Source organism: Rhipicephalus microplus, chromosome X, assembly GCF_043290135.1.
Source record: "Rhipicephalus microplus isolate Deutch F79 chromosome X, USDA_Rmic, whole genome shotgun sequence".
NCBI lineage: Eukaryota > Metazoa > Arthropoda > Arachnida > Ixodida > Ixodidae > Rhipicephalus > Rhipicephalus microplus.
The window spans coordinates 302394262-302422074 of NC_134710.1; the positions used below are offsets into that span (position 1 = coordinate 302394262).

Here is a 27813-nt window from a genome sequence, read left to right on the forward strand (position 1 = left end):
CAACATGCTGTGTAGAAGGAGATGTGTGAATCAAGCGTACATTTATTTCAACCCTTTGTATTTATGGTATATTTAAATGTTGTTCCTATAATATACTAACTATAAAAAGCTGATAGCTTTTTGGTTAAAAGTAAACTTCCACAGTTTTTTTTACCAATAGTAGTAATAATTGTTGATGTTCTATGTCCCAAAACCACACTAAGATTATGAGAGATGCTGTAGTGGAGGCTCCGCGAATTTCTACCATCTCATGCACACCTAAATTGAAGTAAACAAGCCTCTGGGATTTTGGCTGTTGAAATGCGGCCATGATCATGATTCGATCCTATGACCTTTGGGTCAGCAGTCGAGCACCATAATCAATAGAACACCATGGCGGCAATTTTTTTTACCATGTCAACAGTAATAATGTTTCTGTGTTTATCAGATGTTTCTGTCACATGTCTGATGGTAGAAATGCTCAACAAAATCAAAAATAATTTTAATTAAGAAAAAATGGGCAATACTGAAACCAAAACTTAGCCAAGCAGTACTGTATTCATGTGACCTGTGTGATTTATTAAGGGGCACAAACCAAACATTTCACAAGACGTGCTCACCGGGCCCGTGTGAAGGATGAAAGTGAAAAGCAGGCGCTCAATAGAAACGTGACAATGCCATGGCATTCTTGGTATGTCTCTGGTTGAAAAGAGTCTTTAGCAGTGCTGGTTTAGTGTGTGGTAATATGTATAGTACTGGCTGAAAATTGAGCATGTGCAAACTTTTCATACAGTAGTCCTTTGCTTGATGTATACCAGCACTAACCATGGAGAGTAAGCTGCGCATTGTGTGAAAGGTATCTCAAGGCACAAGGAAAGGTATAGCTCGAGAGCCTTGGTGGTTTCCACAACAATTTGGGAGGTTGTATCTTTTAGTATACAAATCTCTATGAAATTAAAGTATAAACATGGCACCTTTCTTTGAATATGTGACAAAGAAGCCCGAAAGTAGAGAGAGAGAGACAGAATATACAAGTACAAAAAGATAATGTGAAGAAAAAAAAAAAAACTATTTCACCCTAAATGTTACTTACCCGCACATGCGTTACAGCAGTATTCTGGGGACCAGGGGCACTTTGGCACTCAACAGTTATGTCAAAATATCCATCTCTGTATTTACCCAGGCTTCGGACATTTCTAAGGATACCTTTGTGAGCATCAAGTTCAAACTGACCCATCACAGGCATTGACTCTTTTGACGATGGCTGAAAAAGAATTAATCAGAAAAGATTCAGTTTAGTTGAGTCTGAATCTATCGTACAAAAGCATGTGTATTGCAAAAGAAAAAAAACGTTCTGGAAGATATTAACTCAATTGCATAAAATTACAAAACAAAAGTAAAAGTTCAGTTCTTTCTTAAATTTGAAGAGAGACAGATAAACCCAGAAAAATTTCAGGCTACCCCCTAGTGAAGCGACGGGTTCCAAAGGACAGGTGAAAGAACAAGGGAGAGCAAATGAGACAAACACAAAACGAGAAAAGAATAGATTAAGCTAATTTGGAATGGTTAGATCTAAGAGAATTTGAAAATGCATTTGTTGATGATTGATTGATATGTGGGGTTTAACGTCCCAAAACCACTATATGATTATGAGAGACGCCGTAGTGGAGGGCTCCGGAAATTTAGACCACCTGGGGTTCTTTAACGTGCACCCAAATCTGAGCACACGGGCCTACAACATTTCCGCCTCCATCGGAAATGCAGCCGCCGCAGCCGGGATTCGAACCCGCGCCCTGCGGGTCAGCAGCCGAGTACCTTAGCCACTAGACCACCGCAGCGGGGCGAAAATGCATTTGTATTGTAGTGGGCTTGATAGAGCTGCTAAAACACAAATGACAAGGAAATTAAAGCGACCGAAACTAAAAGCAAAATACAAATGTGTCTACTCTTTAAAACCAATTGCTATAACTGCAGTCAATTCTCGTTAATTCAAACTCAAAGGGACCTCTGAATTTTGTTTGAATGATCAAATAGTTTAAATTATCAGGAGTTCTCAGATATCACCATGTGTTAGGTCACAACACGCATTATGATTAGGCATTGATCTTATTAGATTTACAAATTTTTTAAGCATTTTAAATCCGAACTGTACACAATGAACAGAATGCAGAGGTGTAGGGTCCACAAGTTTGTTGGCCATTTACTGCTGATCAGAGCTTTTGAAGAAATTGTTAATTCCCAACTGCTTCTTTGCTATACAGTAGACTCTCGTAAAACGGAACCTGAAGAGACCAGGAAAATCTGTTCCGTTTTGTAACAGGAGTTCCATTTAACAAGAGATGAACAAGGATGGAAACTCCAAGTAAGAAAGCAATTGTGCTGGAAGCAGTTGTTCCATTTGAGCAGCAGTTTCGTTTAACAGATTTCTGTTCAGCAAGAGTTTATTGTATGTACCTTCTGCAGTAAGCTCTCTATACCAGTTGATAAGCATCATGGTTTACCATGTGTGTGTGTGTGTGCTTCATTTAAAACATTTGTTTACTAGCAAATTTTTTTTCCTTGAATGCCTGATGTGCTTATTTTTCATTTTTAGAGTGTTAAGACTATATAAGCACACAAATTTTTAAATAGTAGTGGGAAAACAGCAGATAATTTCTGGTATGAAACCACAAAAAGTCTGAATTAACCGAATGACAAAGTTTGAATCAAGAGGCTTTCAAGTACATTGAAAGAATAGAGGGCCAACCAAAAATTGAATTTTGTTTAAATAAACCAAAAGTATGAATTATCAGTTTGAATTAATGCAATTCTATTATAGTATGCTAATTCATTATATTACAATATAGCAGCAATACCAGAAAACCAAGAGACAATGAAATCGAGAAACGTAAGGTAAATTACCTATTATGACATAAATTATGACATTTATAGGGGTGATCATCACAGAGCTAAACAACTACCAAATACATTAGGTGTGATGTGTCAAACCAGTGTACAGTAAATGCTTCTACACAGATGGCAAAAAGTAGGGGTGTTCAAATAGTGCAATTTTCTTATTGGAATATTAAAAAAAATACTATTTAAATTTTAACTAAAACTTTTTACACAAAGTTAAACATGATATCAAAAAATTTCATGGAGTGCACATGACAAGTCATTTTTTGCATAATTTCAAAAACTAATTGCATGAAGAACTAGTTGTCAGGTCAACTGAAAAGCTTGCAAGAGACATAGGTGATTGTACCTGGTGTTCTATGAAAGTTATAACAAAAAAAACAGCACATAGCAAGATGCATATAATACAGTGCAGCATTTTTTAAAGTGAATAATTGATCGCTCTCCTGCAGGTATTCACTTGGAACTTGGTTCCACTATACAACTGTTAGTTTCCTGTGACACATTCATTCCAAGAAGACTCCATTCACATAATCTTCCCCCAGTACCAACAAGTGTTGTTTCTCAGAGCCTTCAACATTAAGCAGCTCTGAAGACGGGCTTCGGCAGGATTTTGTCTTGAGTGGTGCAACCACGCATTTTATAATGACTGAGCGAAGAAAAGAACGTGTAGCTTGGGCAAGAGGCAAGTGTCGGTGTGGCTTGAGAGGGGCAAGTGCCCTTCAAACAACCCCCTGCTGATACCCATTGAATATATAAATCAAATGACAAGGATTATCATATTTTTACTTGAACTTCGGCATACTTGTACATTCTTGCAAGAAAAAAGACAGTTTCAAGAAAAAAAAATTAACCGACTGAAAAGACAAGATCGAGTTCATACATAAAACTCAAAACCACTGTGATTTAAACTCAGGAATGTAAGAGAATAAAAATACATTGTACAGATATTTTGTAATTTAAGCAAACTGCAGTGTTTTAATATCTTCATGCTGTAAATCTGGTGAACATTATATGTAAACAAATGCAATTATTTAATTTGCAGAAGTAAAATAAAATGCTTGGAATGGCACAACCCTGATGCACACTCCTGCATGTAATCGTCGTAGACAATGCACGTTTCAAATATACAATGGATGAGAAACAAGCCAGTAATGCCTACAAACGTGGTATTAATAAATCTAGTGATAAATGCCCTATGTATTAACGTTTCGCAGAAATGCCGATTCAGCATCGTTGGTTGTGAGCAAAAATTATCATCTTATATGTGATAGAAAAATCGAGAACGTTGCATGAACCCGGGTCGTTAGCGTGGCAAACATATGTTCTACCACACAGCCACTTGTCTGCTTGTGAATACAATGGAAATAACTTCCTCTGCTTGAGAATGCAGTGAAAGTACCTTTATTGCTTTACAAACACATGCTTCCTGTATACATGCTTCAAAATACAACAGGAAATATTGCAGCAATAATGCATGGTACAAGTGCTCATTGCCAGCAGGTGTCAGAACACAATGTTAACATAATGACTTCGTGGTTTAAAGCCAATCACCCACTACAAAATGCACACATGCTACTGCACCTATTTCCTAAAGGCCACGTAGTGGGTACATAGCAAGTTCGAAAAGGTCCTGTTCGAAAAGGTTCGAACAGGACATCGCTATCGTGTTCAACACTTAAAGACAAAGTTTTAAGGTTCTATAATTTTTCTTTCTTTCAGCATATACAAAGTAACACTTAAAGAAAGCCATAGCGGTACTCACTCTGTAGTATGTAACATTTCGGATCGAGTACATTATCATGTTTGATGAACTGTCCGGGTCTTTTGCTTTCAGTGTGATCAGCTCACTGTTAATCTCAGAATTGATTCGTATACCTGCAAGGAAAATTGTAAAGACGATTCTTCATTATGACAAAAATTCATAATCTCAACAGTTAGATAAAAATAACAAAAGTACTAGTGCAAAATTGTTTCATAGCATTTCAAAAATCTCATATATGGCAATCCTATGCAACCATGAACATCAAAAAATAATAAAAAAAAAACAAGCACATCATAAGACAAGACAACCTAAAGTCTGTGCATGCAATGCCAGCCCCAGATGCTTCCCTACTGGGCCAATTCAAACATCAAAGATGATTGGCTTGCCTATTGGAGTGACTGTGTACACAGTTTCAGAGTGTGTGCTGCCAGTGATGGTGTTCGCATCATGTCAAATGTAGCCCCATCACCCAGAAAGCTTGGTGTGATGTTTCACAGTGCCACAACAGTCTTGAAAATGTGAATCATGATAATGTGTCTGAGAAACGGCATATTCAAGAGCAACTTGCAGACAAAACAAGCACCAAGCAGGGCCATATTACGACTTTTCTTGTGCACCTCTTTTTCATAATTGTCTTATGGTATATCAAATAGTCTGCACACAGCAATAAAGTTTAGTTGTCTTGTCACATATGATCACTCTCATTCAATATTTTCAGGAAGAAGCACGTTGATGTAAGAAAATTATTTGTGGATGAGTACACCGCCACATTTTACAAATGACTGTGATTGCAAAGGATTGCCGCAAAGGAAAGCTAGCCCCAATGCGTACTAGTCACGATGATGGATGTTACTGCAGTTGGGATCGAGGCAGATGGGATCGAGGATTGCCCGCCCGGAAGAATGAGAAGACTACGTGGAAGGCTTCGAATTCTTCTTGGAGGCACAGAGCATTACTGACGCTGCCAAGAAGAGGGCGGCATTGATCAACCGATGCGGTCCCACCACTTTTCAGATGGCCAAGGCATTAGTGGCGCCGGGCAACTTAAAGAATACGTCACTTGGAATGATTCATGCCGCGCTGCAGTGCCACTTTGCGCCAAAACCACCAGAGCTGGCCCGGTGTTACGAATTCTACCGTCACGACCAGGCACCAGGTGAGTCTGCTGCCACCTCTCTGCACTTTGGACACAACACTGCAATTTCAGTGACCTCGACACCACACTACTGGACCAATTCAAGTTTGGGCTACAAAATGGTGTGGTGAAGCGGTGACTACTGGCAAGAAAAGAGGTGTCTCTTACCAGTGCTGTCGAGGAAGCAGTCGCCACAGAGGTCATTACCCAGGAAGAATGCTTTACCTCCCTCCAAGGCCCAAACGTGCGCCACGTTGAGCCAGTGCACCACGGTACGACGACAAGTGATGACAAAGGAGCAAGTGAAGATGTCCTACGGCTTGTGGAGGCCCCAATCAACAATGAAGCATTAAGAGATTGTCAAGTGACTCCTGCACCAGCTGCGGAGGCCCACACGAACGTCGCCTGTGTCGATTCCAGTCTGTCCAGTGCAGGGAATACGGAAAAACCGGGCACATTGCTAAGATCTGCCAGTTCCGATGGCAGTCTGGCCCACGTCAAAGTTCCGAAGCTGATGGCTGGAACCATCGTGCCAAGAACGCCCCTCGCACAAACATGCCATACTGCAACTACTTGGCGGTGACTGCTATGAACACAGTGTCTCAGCCTGCCACGAAGAAAGTACAATGTAGACGTCAGAATCGAAGGCGCACAGTGCCAGATGAAAGTAAACTCAGAATCAACCTATTCAATTATCTCCAACGCCACAGCCAGACGTATTTTCCTATGGGGCGTGTCCCAAATTTACAGCCACTTGACTATCATCATGGGAAACTACCAAGACAACCGCATCGCAGTACGGGGAATCGGTACTGTGCGAGTGCAGTTTAAAGATTTTGACGGCCAGTAGCGCATTCTCATTGTCAAGGAGAAGTGCCCAAGTCTTCTCGGGCTTGATTGGTTTCCCGCACTCGGGATCGATATTACGAGAATCCAACACATTGACCAACTGCCATCATCACTTGATAGCATATTCAAACACTTTGTTTGATAGGACACTAGGCTGTTTACAAGAGACCGCCTGTGCCTTTTGCCCTTAACCCCGATGTTGTCCCTATCCACCTAAAAGCAAGGAGGGTTTCTTTTGCACTTCGGCCAAAAATTGATGCCGAACTAGACAAACTGGTACAGCAGGAAATCCTGGAGCCAGCTAATCATGCTCATTGGGAAACCCCCATTGTTATGCCACTGAAGGCAAATGGAGATGTCTGCATCTGTGCAGGCTATTAAGTACACAATTAACAAAGCCTTGCAGCAGCACTCATATACCGTGCCAGCGGTCAGCCACCTGCTGGCATCCCTCTATGGTGGAACTGTTTTTGCAAAACTCGACTTGGCACAGGCCTACCAACAGCTGCCTGTCACTGATGAATCTGCAGACGCACAGACCATTGTGACTCATTGGGGTACTTTTCTTGTTCGACGACTACAATTTGGTGTCAGTGTCGCACCTGGCATTTTCCAGAGCTTAATGAGAACTTCCTTCAGCGACTACCAGGTGTCATTCCATATTTTGACGACATCCTTATTTTAGCATCCTCACACTAGGGATTGCTCAGCTGTCTTTGGGAGGTCCTTCAGTGATTTCAAGATGCAGGGCTCAAGGTAAAAAAAAATGCCACCTAGGAGTGACTCTAGTGGAATTTTGGGGTTTCGGTGTAGATGCTGAAGGTATCCATTCAACATAGGCCAAGACGCAAGCCATCCTTAATGCACCACGGCCTTTGAACAAAGCCACGCTGCAGGCCTTCCTGGGTCTTCTCATATTTTATCACGTGTTCTTGCCACACAAGGCTACCATTGCAGAAACCTTGCACTGGTTGCTGGATAAGAAGGTGCCCTGGGTGTGGGAGAGCCCACAAAAGATAGCGTTTGGCCATGTGAAGAAACTGCTAGCGTCAAACCAGGTGTTAACACATTTCGACGAGAAGAAGCCCATGATCCTTGCCTGTGATGCCTCTTTATATAGAATAGGAGGAGTGTTGAGCCACAAAATACCAGATGGCAGAGAAGCACCCATTGCTTTTTATTCAAGGACCTTATCCTCTGCCGAGCGGAATTGCGCCCAGACAGATAAAGCAGCACTGTCGTTGCAGGAGTAAAGAAAGAAGTTCCATGACTATGTATTTGGCCGCCCATTCCAGATCTACACAGACCATAAGCTGCTCCTTGGGTTGTTTACGTCGGACCGGCGAACTCCGCAGATGCTTTCGCCACAAATGCTGCGGTAGTCCATCTTTCTGAATGGATACCAACATACTCTCCTCCACCGGCCGGAGAAACATATAAGCCACGCAGATGGTATCAGCAGACTTCCCCTAATGCACCAGTGCCAGGATGACCCTTCTCCAGCTGAGGTAGTGATGCTTCTAGATGAACTTCCAGAATATCCTGCCCATGCAGATGATGTGGCTCAATACTCTGCCAAGGATGGTATTCTTTCCTGTATCCTCAACTGGGTGTGGAGGGGGTGGCCAAGGTGTACTCCAAGTTCTGAAATCGCATCGTTTGTGTCTAGGCCTAGGCAACATGACCTGTCCGCTCACAAGGGATGCTTACTGTAAGGTAATCATGTGGTGATTCCTCGGAGGTTGTGTGTCTGTGTCCGTGAAGCCTTACACGATGGTCATCCTGAGTTCGTCAGGATGAAGGCACTTGCCCGCAGCTATGTGTTGTGGCCGGGAATAGATGCAGCCATTGAGGAACGGTTCCGGCGGTGCCTTGCCTGCCAGGAAACACGACCGGAGATACCCTGGGCACCAGTTCACTCTTGGGAGACGACCCGGACTCCATGGTCACGCTTCCACATTGACTTCCCTGGCCCCTCCCAAGGACAGACCTTGATTGTCGTCGATTCTTGTTACAAACGGCTTGAGGTCATACCAATGCTGTCAATGAGATCAAATGCTGTAATCAGAGCCTTACAGAAGTTGTTCGCGACACATGGCCTGTCAGATACACTGGTATCAGACAACGGGGCCCAATTCGCATCTGCAGAATTTCGAGGTTTCCCAGTTGGCAACCTCCTTCGCCATGTAATGTCTGCACCGTTCCATCCATCCATGAACAGGTAGGCTGAGGGGATGGTACGAACTACCAAGACGGCACTATCTTGAATAATTCAAGGGAGCTAGGGCCGGCGCTTGGCAGATTTTACTCTTCAGCAGCATGCGACTCCACACACTGCCACAGGACGCTCCCCGTCCGAGTTACTGATGGGCCGCTGACTGTCTACCATGCTAGAACAACTGCACCCAGAGCGGGCCCGGGAAAGGACCCCACAACTCACAGAAGCTCTGCCTGCATCACAAATCACAAACGTTCCAGCCAGAGGACCCTGTCTTTGCACAGAACTAAGAAACTAAGGTCAGGACCCACCACGAGTCTCGGCCGTGATCTCGAGAACAACCGGCCTGATCTCATATGAAGTTGTTCTTACAGACGGCCACGTGCATCGCAGGCACGTGAAGCAGCTTCGTTAGCGGAGCAGTTCGCCAATCAGGGTAAGAGACTGACCCTGAAGAACAGCCTGCAGTCCGGCCTGTTTCAAGCCCGTCATGTGGCGAAGCTAGCAGGAGCGAGACGGAAGACCACAGGTAACCCGAGGAGCTACCGGCAGCCATGCTGCCCACGGATGATGTAGCAACACCCCAGGCAGCACCACCGAGGAGTGCAGGGCTGCAAGGTCCACGCCGCTCACAGCATGCCCGGTAAACACCCCAACATCTTTGGGACTTTGTGCTCACGTTGGCTGACTGTTGAGTCGTCCGAACTAAGGGGGGAGGGGTGCTGTGTAGTGAGGCGAGCCGCTGAAATCAGCAGACTGTGTAACCTGCTCAAGCAACCCTCTATTTACCCGATCATGCAACCCTGTATATATATATATATAGCATTGTAATGCCAGTTAGGTTTGTCTTGTGTTTGGTTTCGTGATGGCAATAAAAGTGCATTGTCGATACCACCCGGTGCCTACGCTTCCACCCCATTTGACCCACGCTATTTAACACTAATAATTATCGTATTTACTCGATTCTACTTCTCCCTCGATTGTAACGCGCACCCGATTTCCACCGCGAAAAAAAACAACGTAAGACATCGATTGCAACGCGCACCCATTTTTCTCGCTGGCCCGCACGATCACACCACTCGAAAAAACGACTCTTTTCGGGAGTGTCTTCGATTTAAATATGAGGTACGGGCGAAGCTTGTGCCCATCTGTTGTGTAACAGAGCATTGCCGTCACTGTAGCTTTACCGTGGACCGATGTCAGCACCCGAACTTGCTTCGCCCCCTTCTTCTCGACGGTTGTGGTGCCAGGCATGTCGAAGTAAAGAGGCGTCTGATCGGCATTCCCGATTTGCCCAAGCAGGTAGCCGTTGTTGCGCCGCAAGTTTAGGACGAACCTCTGAAAACTGTGAAGCTTCTCATCGTACTCCTCCGTAAAGCTTTTTGCATATGCATGTTCCCCTTCGGAGGGAAAAGCCTTTCCTCTTCATAAAGTTAGTTAGCCAGCACCTGCTCGCTTTAAACTGGCTCCGCATTAGACCTTTTTCTAAGACTAATTGCATAGCCCGCACTTGGAGCAGTTCTATCGTCACGGGCCGCTGTGCCGCTTGCTGCTCAAGCACATGCTCGCCGAGCAGCTCTTTAATTTGCGGAAACCGACCCTGCTGTGGTCCAAGGAAGCCTTTGTGTGAAGCTTTGCTGTCGACAATCTTCTGCTTTTGTTTCCGCCGGTCCCGCACACACGTTTCGAGAACTCCGAACGACCACGATGCGGCCCGATTTCCGTCCGTTTCTGCACACGCGATGACTTTTCTTTTATAAGCAGCATCGTGGTGCACTCGAGTTTTTGGAGTTGGCCCTTCCACGCCGTCGATGCTAATGCACTACTAGATGACGAACTCCTCAGCACACGTACGAAGTGCCGCACATGGGAAACACATAGGCAGAAATGGCCGACGCGCCATGCCGACGCACGTAGGGGGCGGCCATTTTGGATTTGCCGATAGCAATAGATTGACCGTAATTTTTTTGTTCGTACTCGATTCTAACCCGCATGCGATTTATGAACTTGCTTAACCGGAAAAAAGGTGTGCGTTAGATTCGAGTAATTACAATATATAAAGCTGTTACCAAAACAAGAATACTTCTTTTATATATGTTGTTGATCTACTAAGTGATGCAAAACTTTTTTAAACTATACATGAATCTAGATGCTTAATGTTTTCATTTTTTTTTTCAAAAGCACAATGTTGTTATATTTGCAAGGTAGAAACTTCAGTAATGCTTCTTCCCAGACATGGCCTACCAAATCCAAAACATTCATTATTACCCCTGCTTCTAAGGCAGAGCAGCGCAGAAAAATAAAGTGATAATTTCCTTGGTCTGAATACAAATTCACCCACCCATAAATAGCTGCACTCAGCCTGCTAGGAATGTTGTTAACTGTGTGCTTCATATAGAAAAAATAATAATTATAAATAGCCCACACATTTTTGATTCACATTTCTCAGGAAAGTGGCTTATGTCTGCTCGAAAAGAAACAGCAGAACAGCAGATATGTTTTTAGTTGCTTTTTTCACACACTGCACATGCACTGTAAGGCACCATGCATCATAAGACAAAACAAAATAGCTGCATTGTAAACAATGTGCCGATGGATTCCTCTGCATGACTGACAACCGTGTGTTTTTTTCCAACAAGGGGGCACCTTTAGCAAGGTGCAGCAACAACTTCTTGCCAAGGTATTCTTGTCTATAGAATTAGAACAGGCGATAATTATTCAGAGGTGCCATAAATAAAAACATTCACATAAATAACAAGAATTCAGAAGTAGCATTAGACCTCACGGAGGTATCTGGATGTACCACGAGTTTTGGATCATGGCAAAAATTTTAGTGTGCCACCAAGATCAAAATGTATTTGGCTACTTATAATTTTGGATGAAGCCATGATATTATGGGTATTTTACATAAGTAATTCAGTAAAGCAAGCAATCTTTGGGTAACAACAAATGTGTGGACTGCATTTGAAAGATGGTAACACCTCCACTATAAAGCTCTTTATGATTGCCAGACATCATTGAAGAGATGGCTGTCCTTAAAATTTGTAGCAATAGAGAGTGGCATTCTATGTTCAAATTTTACAAAAAGATTTCCATTTACACAACAGCTTTGCAATGACGCTGCATGCGGTCAAAATTGCACCTATTGCCAGTTATCTTTTGTGGCACACTAGATGAACAAAATACCAGAATTGAGAATAGGAACTAGCATGGCCCAGGTATCGAGTGTAGAGTTAATCATTATACTCACCGAGAACATAAGATGGCTTCTCAAATGAGGGTGTGTTGTCGTCAATGTCTTCAACTTTTATGTCAACCAAGAGCTGGGTCTTGTCGTCAGGATTGTAAGTGGCATCTACTTCTTCGAGTCGCTTTGATGGCATGCTAACCTTCACTGTAAGGAGATAACGGTCTTTCTGTTCACGATCAACCCTCTTTTTAGTCAATATTTCGCCCTCATTGTTGCCTGTCCGCTGAATGGTGAAGATGTTCTCCATGTTACCACCTGCAAAATCGTTTGTTAAAGGTATAAATTAAATTGACACATAATCGTTCTGACGACAAGAAATAGATGAATGCCCCAAACTATACACCTAAAACCAGTTCATCTAATAAAAAAGTTGTATACTCATTTGGGGTGCTTTTGATTTCCAGCACGAAATGAAACCACCAGCTAGAGCAAATGTAGATTTCCTTTTTTGTGCAGTTAACTAAGAGTATTTTAATGCTCATTCAGATAAGGAAAAGCATTTATTAACTAACTACTTATTTGAGCAATGCTACTGGGAGTAATATGAGTGCTGAATTCATAAAACTTTGTTTTAAAGTCACACAAGCTTTTCTTCTGGCCCTGCAACACTTTTTTAAGTACTCATCAAAAGGCTTGAATAAAGGTGCTTATTGCTTCATGAATCGACAGACAAAAATGCTGAGAATCCATCAAGTATGAGCAGAGTTACAGGGATTTGTTGCAAGCTTCAAGTGCTTCCTTTCTTTTTTCATACCAGACAGTGCACTGAAAGCTATGCAGAAGAGAATGACAAGAAGACAAGAAGGTAAACTGACTTGTCAGTGGCCATGATGACCTTTAGCACTTGTTTTCTATTTTTTTGGAACGCGTGGATTGCTTTTATTACAACTGTGGCAGCCCCGCCGTGGTGGTCTAGTGGCTAAGGAACTTGGCTGCTGACCCGCAGGTCACGGGATCAAACCTCGGCTGCGGTGGCTGCATTTTTGATGGAGGCGAAAATGCTGTAGGCTTGTGTGCTCAGATTTTGGTGCACGTTAAAAACCCCAACTGGTCAAATTTTCCGAAGCCCTCCCCCACAGCGTCTCTCATAATCATATGGTGGTTTTGGGATGTTAAGCCCTACATATCAATCCAGCAATCAATCAAACACGTGCATGGGCACTTCTCGTGCCGCCATGGTAACTATGCAGCTCATGATGCTCAAAGCTGCCAATGGCCGTGGACATTGGGCTTATAGTGCCATCATTTGGGTTTATGACATCATACCATATTTTCGCAATTGTAGGTTGACCCATTTTATCTAAGTTCGAGATCCGAAGTTGGGGAGAGATCGAATTACAATCAAAACCAAAGCTAGAGCCCCCCCCTCCCCCCCTTGAGCAATTTTAAGGCGTCGACCTACGTACAAATCAGCTTATAATCGTGTAAATACGATATGTCAAAAGAAGAGGGAATGATGTCTAGCTGATTTTGACAATTCGTTGTAAATTTTAGGCCATGTGCCGCACTATAATGTGTGGCTCGTGTGTTTTTCAGGAGCCTTGTCTACTGATTAGCAGTGTTTTCTGGCCATGTGAAAAAAGCATTGAAGGGCTCTATCAGGAGTAGAAACACTTATGTATATAGAAGGCAGTAAATCTAAAGCTAGAAAATGGGCTTATCATAAAAATAATCAAAATTTCATCAACCAGTCTAATCCGCTACATGAATTATTTACTAAAAGGTGACTTTTCTTAAAAAGAGATATCCTGGTACAGCTAGCTGAGTGCCATTGCAAGTCGCAACATCCTGCAACATAAAACACAAAATGCAAATTAAGCCCTAAGCTTGGCGCTTAAGTGCATTGTAATAATGCATTAGGCAAAAATATGCTCCTTATGCCATGTCCTAAATGTGCTCTTAGTTTTCAGAGTCATCACTTTATTTGCAGCTTTCACCTTTCAACGGTGTGCCTTTTGATGGTGCATTATCTCAGTGCCAATACAGACAACACCAAAGCGAAACTGCAAGGGTGGCCTCCTCGGAGAAAATTATGAGAGCAGAGAGGAGGGGCACTCACCACCCTTCTATTACACTCCTAGTAACTCTGCTAAGCGCACCCTTTCCCAACTTAGTTAAAACAATTATCTAACAAAATAATAGAATTTTCATAGCACTTAAGAGGAGATGCGATTTGCAAAAATAAGTTGCATTAATCTGTAGCCTAGAAGAATAAAGTTTTGCTGTATATATAGGCTTTTATGTTTAATTCAAATATGCAATTAGTTTTATAGTAAGTTGGATCGTTTTCGTTTTGTGCCATGACAATGTGTAAAGTAGACTTCGTTTTGGACAAACTTTTTATGCCACTAAACCCTTATGATTCTAGCCATTAATGATTCATATTGCTCTAAATTAAATGTAGAATGCAAGTAACTGTCAAGAAAGTATGTATAAAACATTTTGATAGTCAATAAAAATTCTAATGTGAGAATTCTTAGAATCTTAAGCCCATCCAAATTGCTTACTTTGGGTTTGTAATAATAATAAAAATAATATCAAGTTTTAAAGGAGTAACTTGCACCCTTCACATGTTAAGAAATATACAGGAAAATTTTATCTTGATCAGGCTACCGGATGTTCAAAAAGCATGATTTCCAAACTCAAAACGTTGTCTAGAAATAAATCGTGAGAGAAATGCATTTTGAAAGGTGTAAGTGAAAGCTCATTTCTACAGAAAAGATACGGCTTTTTAAGATGATTTTTTCCATCATGAAAGCTTGGCAATCATGGTTATTTCGAGCACATGGCTTTAGTAAACTCCTCATGCGAAATGTAATGGCAAGCAGCCAGGTGACAATTTCCAGGGGACTCTAGACAATGAGCACTTTTTAGTTTCTTAGTAGCCCCCTTGTGCTCTTTAAAAGTGATTTTAACCTACTTCAAATATTATTACAACCTTCAGTATTTTTTTTTAATTTTTTGCTGTAAATGTACAGATAGTAAACTTGTGAAAGCAAATCGAAATGAAAAACCTAATTTTGGAAAAAAATTTCTGTTTTACAACTCACATCTCCCCTTAAATATCTATTTTTATAAGCAGGTTCAATGGTATAAAAATGAGAAAAACATCAGTGACAATTACTTACCAATAATGTAGTAGTCAATAAAGGCATTCGTTCCAATGTCTGCATCAAAGGCTTTCACTTTTCCAACAATAGTACCAACGGGAACTTCCTCTTTTATCTTCATCACAACAGGTTCGGCATTCTGAAGATCAAATCACTTATAATGCAGCAATAGTACACAGTTTGTATGACACTGAGCAAGTGTTAAGGTTCCTTTCCATTATAAGAAAAAAAAAGTCATGTTATTTCAATGGCCCAAATCCAGCAGCCCTGTACATCAAAACCTAATTATCCGATGCCAGCACTAAGACATACTTGATCAATTTCGTTCCTGACAGACCCCTGACAATTCTTTAATGGCTTGTATGCCTACCGGCTAGGGTGTAAAATGTCTTAATTTTATAGAAATGAGCCATCTAGACCCGTGGTGTCATAAACGAGTTTAAAAGAGAAAGAGATTTACTGCTTTTCCTGAAAATGTTGACATCAGCAAACGCATCATCTATGCTTCAACATAGATTTAGCAATACACATACATTCATGTAATCAATAACTAAAGAAAACTTGGAAAGGCCACAGTGACTTCAAATCTACATGAAAGAATATGTGGGATTTCGTAGAGTGGTGCTCAAATTCCATTACACGCTTTCAACAGAAGGCCAAGAAGTAGCCACAGTGGTTCAACAAGATGTTACTACATGCATCATCATGTAACACTTTAGTACATTAAAGAGGCTCTGCAACACTTTCTGAGCATGATAAAAAAACGCTGCCGATCGGTAGTTGAGGCTCCCGAGAACACACGAGCCAAGAATTATAGCGTAGCAAGCGGCCTGGAATTCACAAGAAATTCACAAGAAATGGGTGTGCCATAGCAGAAAACACTTCTGTGTCATTCCACACCAATTACCTGTCTTGACCAGTATATGCAACCATTCCCAATTTAAAACATAAATAAATAAATAAACAAAACATAATTTGCTTGCGAAGAAAAACTATTGCTCAAAACAATATTTTAAGAGCACAGTAACAATCTTTCTTTAGAAATAAAAGGTACCTACTTCAAATCTTCCAGTCAGTGCTAAACTTTGCAGGATAAAAAGAAATAACAAGAAATGCACTATTTTATTTGTGTCACAATGCATGCCTCAATACAGTTACAATACATGCCTCAATATAGATAGATGGCAGTCTGGCAGACATAGCTTTATCATCAGAAAATAATTACGATACCATTTGAACATTTTCATTTGTTTGGTTTGCTCCTAACAATGACAAAAGTAGTGAGTTTTCTAGACACCATCTACCAAAAAAAAAAGGAGGCGCCTGATCTTTGTCTTTTATAGTAGGTCACAATATCGCAATAGCACTTTGTGTGCATCGCCTTCTGAATGGCTAACCTGCCTCGGTTCTCGGTCCATGCCCCAACCATGCCGATGCTGTAAGGAAACGAGCAACTGTGCACGTAACCTGCTCATTTTGTTGATGATTATGCCGTTGCTGATGATTGAATATGACTGAGCGCTTTGTAATGGGTGGACCTTTAAAACACCTACTCATTGTTGAATTCATATCTTTTGGCGCCTTGAACGATTCTGCGCCTCGGCCACGCAATCGGTGATATATTAAGGAGGAGGAGGAGTAATACTTTATTCAGGTAAAAGGTGGAGACTCCCAGGATGGGGGCCACGGCTGGGTGGGCTCCTCCTTACAGGAGATAATTGGCATTAGTTGCTAGCCAGGAGGCGAGGGCGTGGCCCGGTAAGTAAGCCCACAAGCCGCAGCATTTGCCGCTTCATTACCCCCGAGACTCACGGGTCCAGGGGTCCATACTGTCGTATGGAGCATAGGTGCTCCACTGTAGTCGCTGTCTTGTAAAATTTTATAAGCTCAGTATGGGGTGTACCCTCTTTCGATATTTTTTGCAGGCTCCCCGTGAGTCCGCGATGATGACTCTCGAATCCTGGTCAGCGGCTGCGAGCACAATGGCCACTTCCTCCACATGTGTTGTATCTCGTGTTTTGAATGTTAAGGAGATACCTTCCATTACATGACAGCCATATATAGTGTTTCTTTCCCAAGCAGTTTCCACAAATCTTGTGGCTCTGTGGTAGAACACTGGCTTGCCACACAGACAGCTTGAGTTTGACCCTCACTCACTCCTGTAAATCTTTATTATTTATTTTCTTTGCATTTATATTGATTTTTTGGTCAAGGACAAGATGATTTTTCAGTCGCAACCAATGATGCCAATGCCGACGCTGACACCAGAATTTCTGCGAAACAAGCATTTAAAATTATCACGTTAAAATGGAAGGGTATACAGACCCCACAAAGGTGTCATGATACCCACAGCTACTATCGCCTGCCAAAATTCAATTTCTTCTTGCAAATGTTACAAAAGCTACAGAAGACAATGCAGAAGTTGTAAACCAATGGTCAGTTGTTAACAGAGCACTGCAACATACCTTTGATGAACCCAGAGAATAGCACACATGAAAAAAAATCTCATTACTTATTTTTGCAAGAAGTTTAAAAAAGCAATACTTTGTTTTAAGTACAAAAAAAGTTTGCCTCAACACGACATCAAGGTGAGATGCGGCATAAAAGAAATATGGTTCTATGTTGCCCACTCCACAATTTTATGGTGAGAAGTGTACAAATGGCAAGGCATTGCAGTGACATGCATGAATATAATTCACTGTGGCCAAATTAAGGGTCATATGATGCACTTGTGCAACACATAATTGTGGTTAGGCTTACACTCTCTATTTATATCATCCTTTTTTTTTACATAACCTCTACTTTTCATGCATCCAAAGAATAATATACAACAAACAATATTTTATCTTGCATTGAAGACAATGCAACAAGCCATCACAGATTTCAGCAAGAAATGTTGGGGCTGTTAGTAAAAAAACATTAAAATTATTTTTTGATAAGATAAAGTGGCATAATTTTTCAAGTGGAGGTGTTAAAGCCAAAAGTATTATCTTATCATTCTCATTCAAGTGTAACCTAAACATTGAAGTAGCACAACTAAAAAATGCACATGGTTTTATGAGAAACTAAAAATGCCATTTATTTAAAAATGCCTGCAAAATAACTTCCATTTTCTCGCTGAAATATGATTGTCTGCTGCCTGTTACCATAAAATCCCAGCAAGCACCCCCCTTTCAGTGAAATATGATACAGAACATTTGGAGGTGGGGAGGGGGGTTCGTGCTCAGTCCCAGAAGACGGATGAAAATTTACTATGGCGGACGAATGCCACTTAAAATAAAAGTGCACGCCCATTCTTCTAATGAAGGGCTCCATTGAGTAAGCATGCATTCACTCTTTCACAAGCAGTGAATGAAACAGTAAAAATGATGGGAGGGGAGGATGGCGGGCGCTTTCGCCTTCATTGGAGCACTTTCCAAATTACTCGAAAAAAAGAAGGGGCTGGTTGCTTGTGTAGGGTTGCATTCTACGGTGCCCAAAGAAAGAACAGTTTCTCTAGACGTAAGAAAAATCAAGCTTGAGATCGTGAAGCATAGTGGGCAAAGCAAGGAACCAACAGGCAGCAAGCCAGCGTGCACTTTGCATGCTGCCTTGTTGCACTGTACAATGAAAAGTGCAGTAATAGAGGTCATGAATATCATTGCAGGATTATTAGTAAGCATTTTCATTGCCCCACAAAAAAAACTACTCCATGAGACTTACTAATTATAAGTAGCATGCACAGGAAAAAAAAAACCTGTTAATTTGATGCACATTAATCTTTCATATCAAATATTGATGTGAAGGGAAGGGTTTAGAGGGAGATAAACAAGTGCCAACTACCACCTGTAAAAGCTCAGTGCATTGTTTACCAACAAAGTTCACTATACCACGTGAAAAACTGCAATGTCCGTTCACCTAGTCACGGTAGAAGTGATTTGCTATGACACAATAAAGAAGTAGCGAATGAAAATATACACTAAAACCTTGATATAACAAATTATTGTTTATAACAAAGTAAGCAACCACTAGCTTTGCTTGCCATAAAAATGGTGTTACAAATAATAATTTATAACAAGTTTTCGTATATAACGAAGTATTTTCATGGCAGTTACGAGCTTGTTGTAATTAGGTTTGAGTACACTTCTTAACATGAGTGAACAAAATGCTCAATCAGAGTGGCAAACACTTACGCGTGATCTTTCAAACTCTGGCTCGTTGTCGTCAACATCAAGCACCACAACTCTAAGAATCTGGTGTGCCTCTTGAGGGGGAACTCCCATATCATAGGCCACGACCACTAGCTGTGTGCAAAAGTACAAAATGCATATCCACAGTCAGAAACAAACCACACCATTAAATTTTAAAAGGTTACAGGGCTGCTATTTATTACACCAACAATTATCAGACCCTTCACTGTTTAGTAACTCTAAAGAAAACAGTATTATGCCAGTAACATATCAGTTAGAAAACATTGAAATATTGGTATATATAACAGTGGTGGTCCAACGATCTTATGTTCTGGAACAACTTTTGGAAAAGAAAAGCTGTTTAGGAGCAGTGCTGAAACAGAAAATAATGTTTTGAAGCAGTTTTGCAATAAAAAACATGGTGTTTGGAATCACTTGGTACAACACTAATATGGTTTCCACTTCGTTCATGTAAACCAGTAACATTGTGCATAAGACGGGAAGAAGGAAAGAGCACGATGGTGCAGATTCTCATTACTGTGCAAACAGGAAATGCTGCTATAGCGTAAAAAAGACACAAGGCCATCAACTGGAAAGTAGTCATGGAGCAAAGTTTCTTTTTCTCATGGTAGGATGCCATGTCACATAGCATCAAGTAAAAGGGCTTTCACTTAGGTGGGCAAGAAAGACTATTGAGACAAACTTTATCTGCCCAGGCATAAAGAGATGAAAAACACGACTCGAATACATGTGCTGAAATGCACAAAACAGAGTGATAGCAAAGCCTTTCTTCATTGTTACAAAGAGATGTGCTTTATTTTGCTTCATTATCATACATAAAATATGTACTGTGAAGTGTTAATTAGTGACAAAGGCAAACATGACAAGTAGTGTTTTTGTGAGTAACAGATGTCAAAATGTCTCTCCAACAAAGAAAGTTAACCTGACCAAAAAATTTGCAGTCTAACCATAACAAAAAAGCAGAAAAAAAGCCTGGACACCCTTTCATTGGTGTAACTTGTTATGGCTGTATATGTACCATCATTTGCCATACTCATTAGCTATTATAAGTTACACAAATAATCCCTGATTGCATTTGTTATGTGTAGTAGCACAATGTTCTCACTCAAGTGATGAATGCCTCCTAGAGCATGTACTGCAATCCTACATACCTTTAGGGGCTTCACTGCAATACACAATCTGTATTGCTAAGAAGCATGTTTGAGACAGACTGAGATTGCGGTTCAATGCCGGCCACAGTAGCAGCATTGTGGTGTATTTACAGCAGTGGTTCTCAAATTGACTTCCAAGAAGGACATTTTAGGATTTAGCAAGCAGTTAGATAAATGTTACGTTGCCCAATTTTTATATATCTGCAATCAATAAATTTACACCAGAAAATTTGTATTGCATTTCATGAAGCCATTGCACGTTGCATCTAACCTATGAGCAGTGAAAAAACCATGCATCAGAAGTGCTTCAGACTTGTGACTGCACAATTTGAAAACCCACAACAGCCATGCTGAGGGTTTTTAACTTGTACTTGCAAGCGTAGTTTGTAACATGAGAGGGAATCAGTTTAGGAGTTCTGCAATATCTAATCTCTATGTCTGCCCGTTTCACTCTTGCTGCTAATTAACTCTTCTGTTACCATGCCTATTCAAATCGATCACCGGTGATCAATGCTTTGGATCGTCGATTTTAGCATGTTAAATTTGTTTTTCATGCACTGAGCACTTTCTAGTATAGTTAATCCAACCACTCAACTTTTAAAATCAATATGAATTTGCTCGTTTGGGCAACATAGTGATTTTTTACAAACCTTTGTGAGAACCAATGTGCGTGTATTATTCGAAAACTGCACTAGGCTGGCGAACTTGACAAAAAAGCGTGCCCCTCGTGATTATACTGCAGTAACATCGAAGTTTTGTAATGAAAAGAACCTTTGCAAGCCAAATATCAAATTAAAGTGTCAGCTTTGTAATTTGATAGTGTTTAGCAATAATAATTGCCAGAAATTTCGCCAAGTATTCAATAGACAGCTGTCGACAGAAGTTGGGGAAAATTTATTCTACAAAGAATATTTACTATGGTCCGCTGCATAATTAAAGTGTTGAGATGGCCTTCTCAGCCAGTTTCCAGCAGCTTTGGTTTTGCTTGTATCATTATATCAGACACAAAGTTGCATATAGTGTCACTAGTTGCTCCTACGGCATAGTCGTCTCGCGTGCGTGAGTACGCAGCAGCACTGCAAAACACATGCGCCGCTCGAAACCGTTTTGCAACCCCATCTGAATTGAGGGAGGATGAGCTTAGAGTTCAAGGATGACAGCACCTCAGCTTCAAATCTTATGGAGACGATGTTTTGCGTCAGCCTGAGACATCCACAGGCGTTCATGGGTTTGTTTTATTTACGGCCTCAAGTTGAGACTCCTCCACCGAAAGAGCATAGCTGCTGACCTTTACGCACGGTCTTATAGTTACTCTGGTTATGTGCAAGGTCTACACTTCGAAGGGGCGCAATGTGCTGGCGCCGGCTACAGAGCTTCTTCTCACGATAAAAAGGCCACGGAAGCACATCTTGGCCACAGCTATGGAACAGCGTGAAACATTTTAGAACTGCACACGATACTGTTCTTTTTGTAATATGATATGCATAATGCTAAGAAATATGTTTGGATGCATATATAAGAATGCCAAGCTCAGCAAAGTGAGGTGGCTCATAGAAAGAGGTCACACTAGACGAAATAGCGAAGTTCATTAAATGTCTGATTTATAGAGGGATTATTCACATCACGGGCATACTTCTATATTGAAATACCTGAAAGCTCTCATGACAAGAAAACAAAAATTTACTGAGAAATGCGTACGAGTTCACTTGTATCTCACGAAAAACCAGGCAATGCTTCACCACATGGCTCGAGCAACGAAGCAGCACCTCAATTCTGATTTTCTTTGTCTATGTGAATAAAAACTTTTTGTACAACGTTCAGTATTTTTATACTGTTCCTGAATCAATTTTCTTCAACATGTATATTTTGAATCTTTTTTGTTTTGAATATTTTTGCATATATTGTGTTTTTTATTGCACTGTTTACCAACTAGAAACTAAAAATCACGCTTTTCACATTTTTATTCATTCCAAAATATTTTTGTTGCTCTAGAACATATATTTTTTTGGAAAGGGCATTTCATTTCGTGAAATTTGGTATGCTGAAGCGCGTGCTGGAGTACTTCACGAACTGGCAAAAACGATCTTCCCAAGACATATGAAAAATAACTATTTTCGAGCGGTATCGAAAGAGTTAATGTGTGGTCATTGGAATGACTTTTTGAAAAGAGGCCCATGACTGGGCTCATGTGCCCAAGAGGGGACAGATTCAGCAGCACTACAAAAAAGCTGCTGGTATCCTAAACATAACGATAGTTATAGCGCGAGAGCACAACAACGACAAGGCATTTTGTCATCATTCTGCTCTCGCCCTTTGTCGTCGTTCTGCTCTTGCGCTATAACTATCGTCGTGTCATACCAACTAGCCCAAACTGCCGCACTTCTAAGGTATCCTAAAGGCCAGAAAGCTTGAAGAAATGAAAAGCTAGGAGGCGGCCCATCGAAGCACGACTAAACCCCCCTCCCCAACCCCCTCACATGACTATATCAACCCAACATGTCATTGCAACATCAGAGCACATGTACAGCACAAGAAAGGCTGTGGCAGTAAAGCCAAGCAAACATACATTCTCAGTCATTACGCTGTCACTGTGTCTCATGTCTGACTGATACTTAAAGGAAAAGTGTGGGGTAAGTGGCTTTTAGAGTATTTCTTTCCAAGGCTGGCTTCATGAAGTAATGCACTCTCCTAGTTTGTGCCTTATCCAATGCAAGATTGTTTGGTTACCCCTGATATAGGATTAGTTCACTGACATAGAGCATCTTTGGACAAAAACATTTAACTTCTCTCAAAGAAGGCAAAAAGTACAATTAAATGTTTGGCACAGTTGAAACAAGTTGCATTTGAATAATAGAAGGGAAGAGCAGACACCACAGCTGTGGCAAAATGGCAAGAAAAGGGTATGACTGGACCACCACTGATAAACTTAATTGAACCCGCAAGAATAGCGAAATGTTAATTAAGTGTGATTATCCAAATAAGTAGTATCAGAGAAATGTCACAAATTATACAAATTGGTCTGTTCGTATTTACCAAGGTTTTTATGTATTACCAGCTAGGCGGTGTGTGAATATTTGAAAATTTCGAATAAATAATTCTTCTATTCCGCTCGAAACTCGGGTCAAATATCCCATATTAGGAATACCGAATCTTTTTTTGGTATTCTTCTAATAGTAAGCGCCAATGAACGAACTTCAAAGAAATGAGGCAAAGAGAGGGGTAATGTTTCTTGTTTTAATAATCAAACTACCAAGACTCATGCACCCAAGGGTTTTACGGAACAATTAAAACTCCAGTGTCACTGGAGCTTTAATTCTGATGGCTCTTCTAGATGGCATTCCACATGATGCTGATTCTTGAATACTGTCTAAAGTTGCTTTCATCCGCTTTCATTTAAAAGCTGTTGCCAAAGTATCACCTTGAATACTATAGTCACAGCTACATTTCAACACGCAGTTTAGAAATATTTCTAAGACTGGTTGCTGTTGTATACAAGCTTGCCTCAGTTTGCAAAATTGTTTTTTTTTTTGTCAGTAAAGGTAATCATATGGTAATCATATTACTCTTTTGTTAAAGCTGGTGAATATTTATTTCAAATAAAGTGTCATATTATTCTTGAGCTGTTTCGAAAATAGTGACATTATCATTCTAGTGTTTCTTTAGAAATAATTGCCTTAATATAAGAAAACTATTTGAATAGTATTCAATTCGTATTCATATTCAATGCACAGTCATCGGTATTTGATTTGTATTTGATCCAGTACTAATATTCACTATTACTGTGCCCCTACTAAATGCATACTATTCCTGCGGCCCTTCTGAATGCTACTAAATGCATACAGATAAGCTAATGCTTCTTAACGGGACACTATAGAGAAACAATGCCTTGGTTTAGATTAATAAACTGCACTGTGAGAACTGTAATACTAAGAGTTTCACTGTCATGAGTTCATTATTAGCAGAGAAAATCAAGATTGAAGTTTCATTGCTAAATTTTGTGCCAAAATTTTTGCGCTTGATGAAACACATTTCAAAATGTATTTTCCTATTTTAGCGACATTAGCTCTATGAATGTATTTTCCTATTTTTGCAACATTAGCTCTATGAAATTCTCCAAAACTTCATATGCTAGGTCTATGGCACCCACAGATAACAATGTACAGTAGAATCCCTTCAAGACAAACTCAGAGGGACCACGATCATTTGTTTGTTTTATCGGGAGTTTGTCTTATAAGAAGTGCCCCCAAAAACCAAAAGCTAACATGCCAAATATGCCCAAATATATTGCTTGAAAACACTGAATGAAGTGTACTTATAGTGAAGAGGAAAGGAACAAGAAGAAGCATTTATTCAGCTCAGCTTGACAAAAACTATGCTTTCAAGTTGAGTATTTAGCCTAATCTAGCTAGTACTTGATTTCACGAATTCATAATGAATATGTTCATGTAAAATTGCTGTGACATTTTAACAATAAAACTCTAGCGCAACCCTATTTTGACAGTTATGAAAACATAAAAAGGGGATAAACAAGCACAATCTTCCTTCAAAGAATGGAAAATTTATTGTTCTGGCTGTTCAGCTTCTGAGAGGCTGTTTTACTTGCTTTGCTATCATTTTTGGATGCGCCTCCATTGCATACTGCTACCTTGACGAAGCCAATAAACATCAAGTTGCTTATGAAAGTCTGCAAGCTTTTCTGTGAGGTTCAAATATTTTCCGATTTTCAGCTTGCAGTAACTTTTTCTGAACGACCTGCAGCTGAAGATCTTCGTTCACTCTACTCACGATCACAAACCTCGGGCACACAAAAAAAGACACAACACAGCTATATTTAGTGCGCAAAATTACCTTTCTTTGTCGTGCACTTTTATAATAAAAAAGGCACATCCCAATTCGCTGCATTTCACTGTTAACAAATATGACGTGCACAGGCTCTATGAAAAATAACACTAACCGACCACAACATGGGCTCAGGCGCCATTGTGTGACGGCAATGACAATGCATCCAACTCCCCTGATAGGAGTGCTAGTGCTGCATATGTGGTTTCTGTTTCATGCGGTTATAATGTACAGACAATCTTTGTTCCCATTTTCACTTTCATTTCGCTTTCTTTCACCCCCCCTTCCCTTGCATTTTCCCCTCTAGCCAGGCTCTTGTGTTTTTCTGTTCCATACTGTACTCCTGTTGGGGAACTGAAGAACACGAGGAGAATATAAAACGACGAATGCTTTTTGTTGCTTTCTTTGCTGATAAAGCCGGCCCTTTCTCTACCTACAGGCCAGGGGTGAGAAAAATACCAGTTTTATGCACTGACCTTTCTTTTCCACTTAGGTATCTCGCTTTTTCCCTCCACGTCGCAATTTGCTTTCGATTTGCTTTGAGTCTTTGTGCCAAAAAGTTTTTATTGTGCTTTCTCTTGTTGGCTTGAAACTATAACATTCGTTGCACAGAACCCAATCGTTGTTGGTCGCTGTGAGAGTTCATATTAACAGAGGAGGCCTGCTACGCTGTTCGGCAAGGTTCCTTTTGGCGTTGCATAAGTGGTTGCCAGACTGGAAGGGTGGTTGTTGCCAAATGCCGCTAAATTTGGCAGAAAAGTTTTCTTCTGTAGTTGTGGCTTCTCCGTAAGAGTTCGGTGCTATCCGCGGTGCATTTCTTGGCTGAAAATTTTTCTCTTGTAGTTGCGGCTTTTCCGTAAAAGTTTGGTGCTATCCGTGGTGCATTTCGCGAGTGCATGAGCGACGCTGGCCGTTTTAATTGACGGAATGAACCGAGCCTAGCAGAAGTCGCGCGTGGTGCGGCCGTGCAATTAAGAGGCCGTTTTAATTAACGGAAGGAACCGCGCACAACAGAATTCGTTTTATTTACGGAATGAACCGCGCCTAGCAGAAGTAGAGCGCGGCGCTGCTGCGCAATTAAGAGGCCGTTTTAATTAACGGAATGAACCGCCCATTACAGAAGTTGAGGCACGTTCTCTGGCTGTGTGCGCAGCTGTGCGATTAAGATATCGCGTCTCAGTATTAGGGATTACGGGAAAACTGAATAGAGTCGCAGGAGGTGATGCGCTGCCCCCCTTCCCCCTTACTTTTTTTTTCCTCTCTCAGCTGATCGTGTCGCGTCGACCGCGCGCTACGACGGGACTGCGCGCTATTGGACTGTGTGCTATTGGACTGTCGAAGACGCCATCGCTTCGAGCGGCAGTTCGACCTGCAGACAGTCGGGAACAGCACAGAAGCGGCCGCCGACATCCGAGTGATGGGGAATTTGCAAGGACCTCGGTTTAATTATGGTGAATCAGGATGCAGTAAGTCGTCACGTACAATCGCCCCGGCAAAAAAACGAGCAGACCCACACTTCAGGTACAATGGTTGCAGGAAACAGCTAGCTGTCCCAGCTCTGCGGGACACTCACGATGCAGGGTAGACAGGGGCAAGGCTCCTTTTTTTGCCTCTCGAGACGTACTTGGTCGTTGCACGTCTCATCGTGAAAGACCCTTTCCTTCGATTAATGGAGGTGATCGCTTGCCTTCCAGGCATACATAGCTGTAGCATATCCGACATACCCCGATTAACCAGCCTTGGAACGCTTATTCATCACATGTATACACAAGTCCGAACGATATGTCTTGTGCTGACACAGCTAGGGGAAGCGTAGCGTCCTCCGTCGTAGCGCGCGGTCGACGCGACACGATCAGCTGAGAGAGAAAAAAAAAAAGAAAAGTAAGGGGGGAGGGGGGCAGCGCATCACCTCCTGCTACTCTATTCAGTTTTCCCCGTAATCCCTAATACTGAGACGCGATATCTTAATCACACAGCTGCGCACACAGCCAGAGAACGCGCCTGGACTTCTGTAATGGGCGGTTCATTCCGTTAATTAAAACGGCCTCTTAATTCTGCTAGGCGCGGTTCATTGCGTTAATTAAAACGGCCTCTTAATTCCGCAGAGCGCCGCGCTCGACTTCTGCTAGGCGCAGTTCATTCCGTTAATTAAAACGGAATTAAAACGGCCTCTTAATTACACTGCAGCGCCGCGCTCGACTTCTGCTAGGCTCGGTTCATTTCGTTAATAAAAACTGCCAGCGTCGCTCATGCACTCGCGAAATGCACCGCGGAAAGCACCAAACTCTTACGAAGAAGCCACAACTACAGGAGAAAAATTTTCAGCCAAGAAATGCACCGCGGATAGCACCAAACTATTACGGAGAAGCCACAACTACAAGATAAAACCTTTCAGCCAAATTCAGCGGCAGTCTGGCAACAACCACCCTAAA

General features: G+C 41.4%; 1 protein-coding gene across 5 annotated transcripts in view; it reads right to left on the reverse strand.

The window, feature by feature from the left end:
* Window positions 1-27813, reverse strand: part of Cad74A (cadherin 74A) — a 373926-nt gene that overhangs the window by 304988 nt on the left and 41125 nt on the right. For all 5 annotated transcript variants that reach the window (XR_012887376.1, XM_075879444.1, XM_075879443.1 and 2 more), the window contains 5 exons: window positions 19374-19484; window positions 15220-15340; window positions 12092-12346; window positions 4640-4752; window positions 1073-1243 (listed from right to left, as the gene is read on the reverse strand). Coding sequence is in view for 4 of the 5 variants with exons in the window: in XM_075879444.1 (XP_075735559.1) it covers window positions 1073-1243; window positions 4640-4752; window positions 12092-12346; window positions 15220-15340; window positions 19374-19484 (771 nt within the window). In the remaining variant the exon portion in view is untranslated. The remainder of the gene's footprint in view (window positions 1-1072; window positions 1244-4639; window positions 4753-12091; window positions 12347-15219; window positions 15341-19373; window positions 19485-27813) is intronic.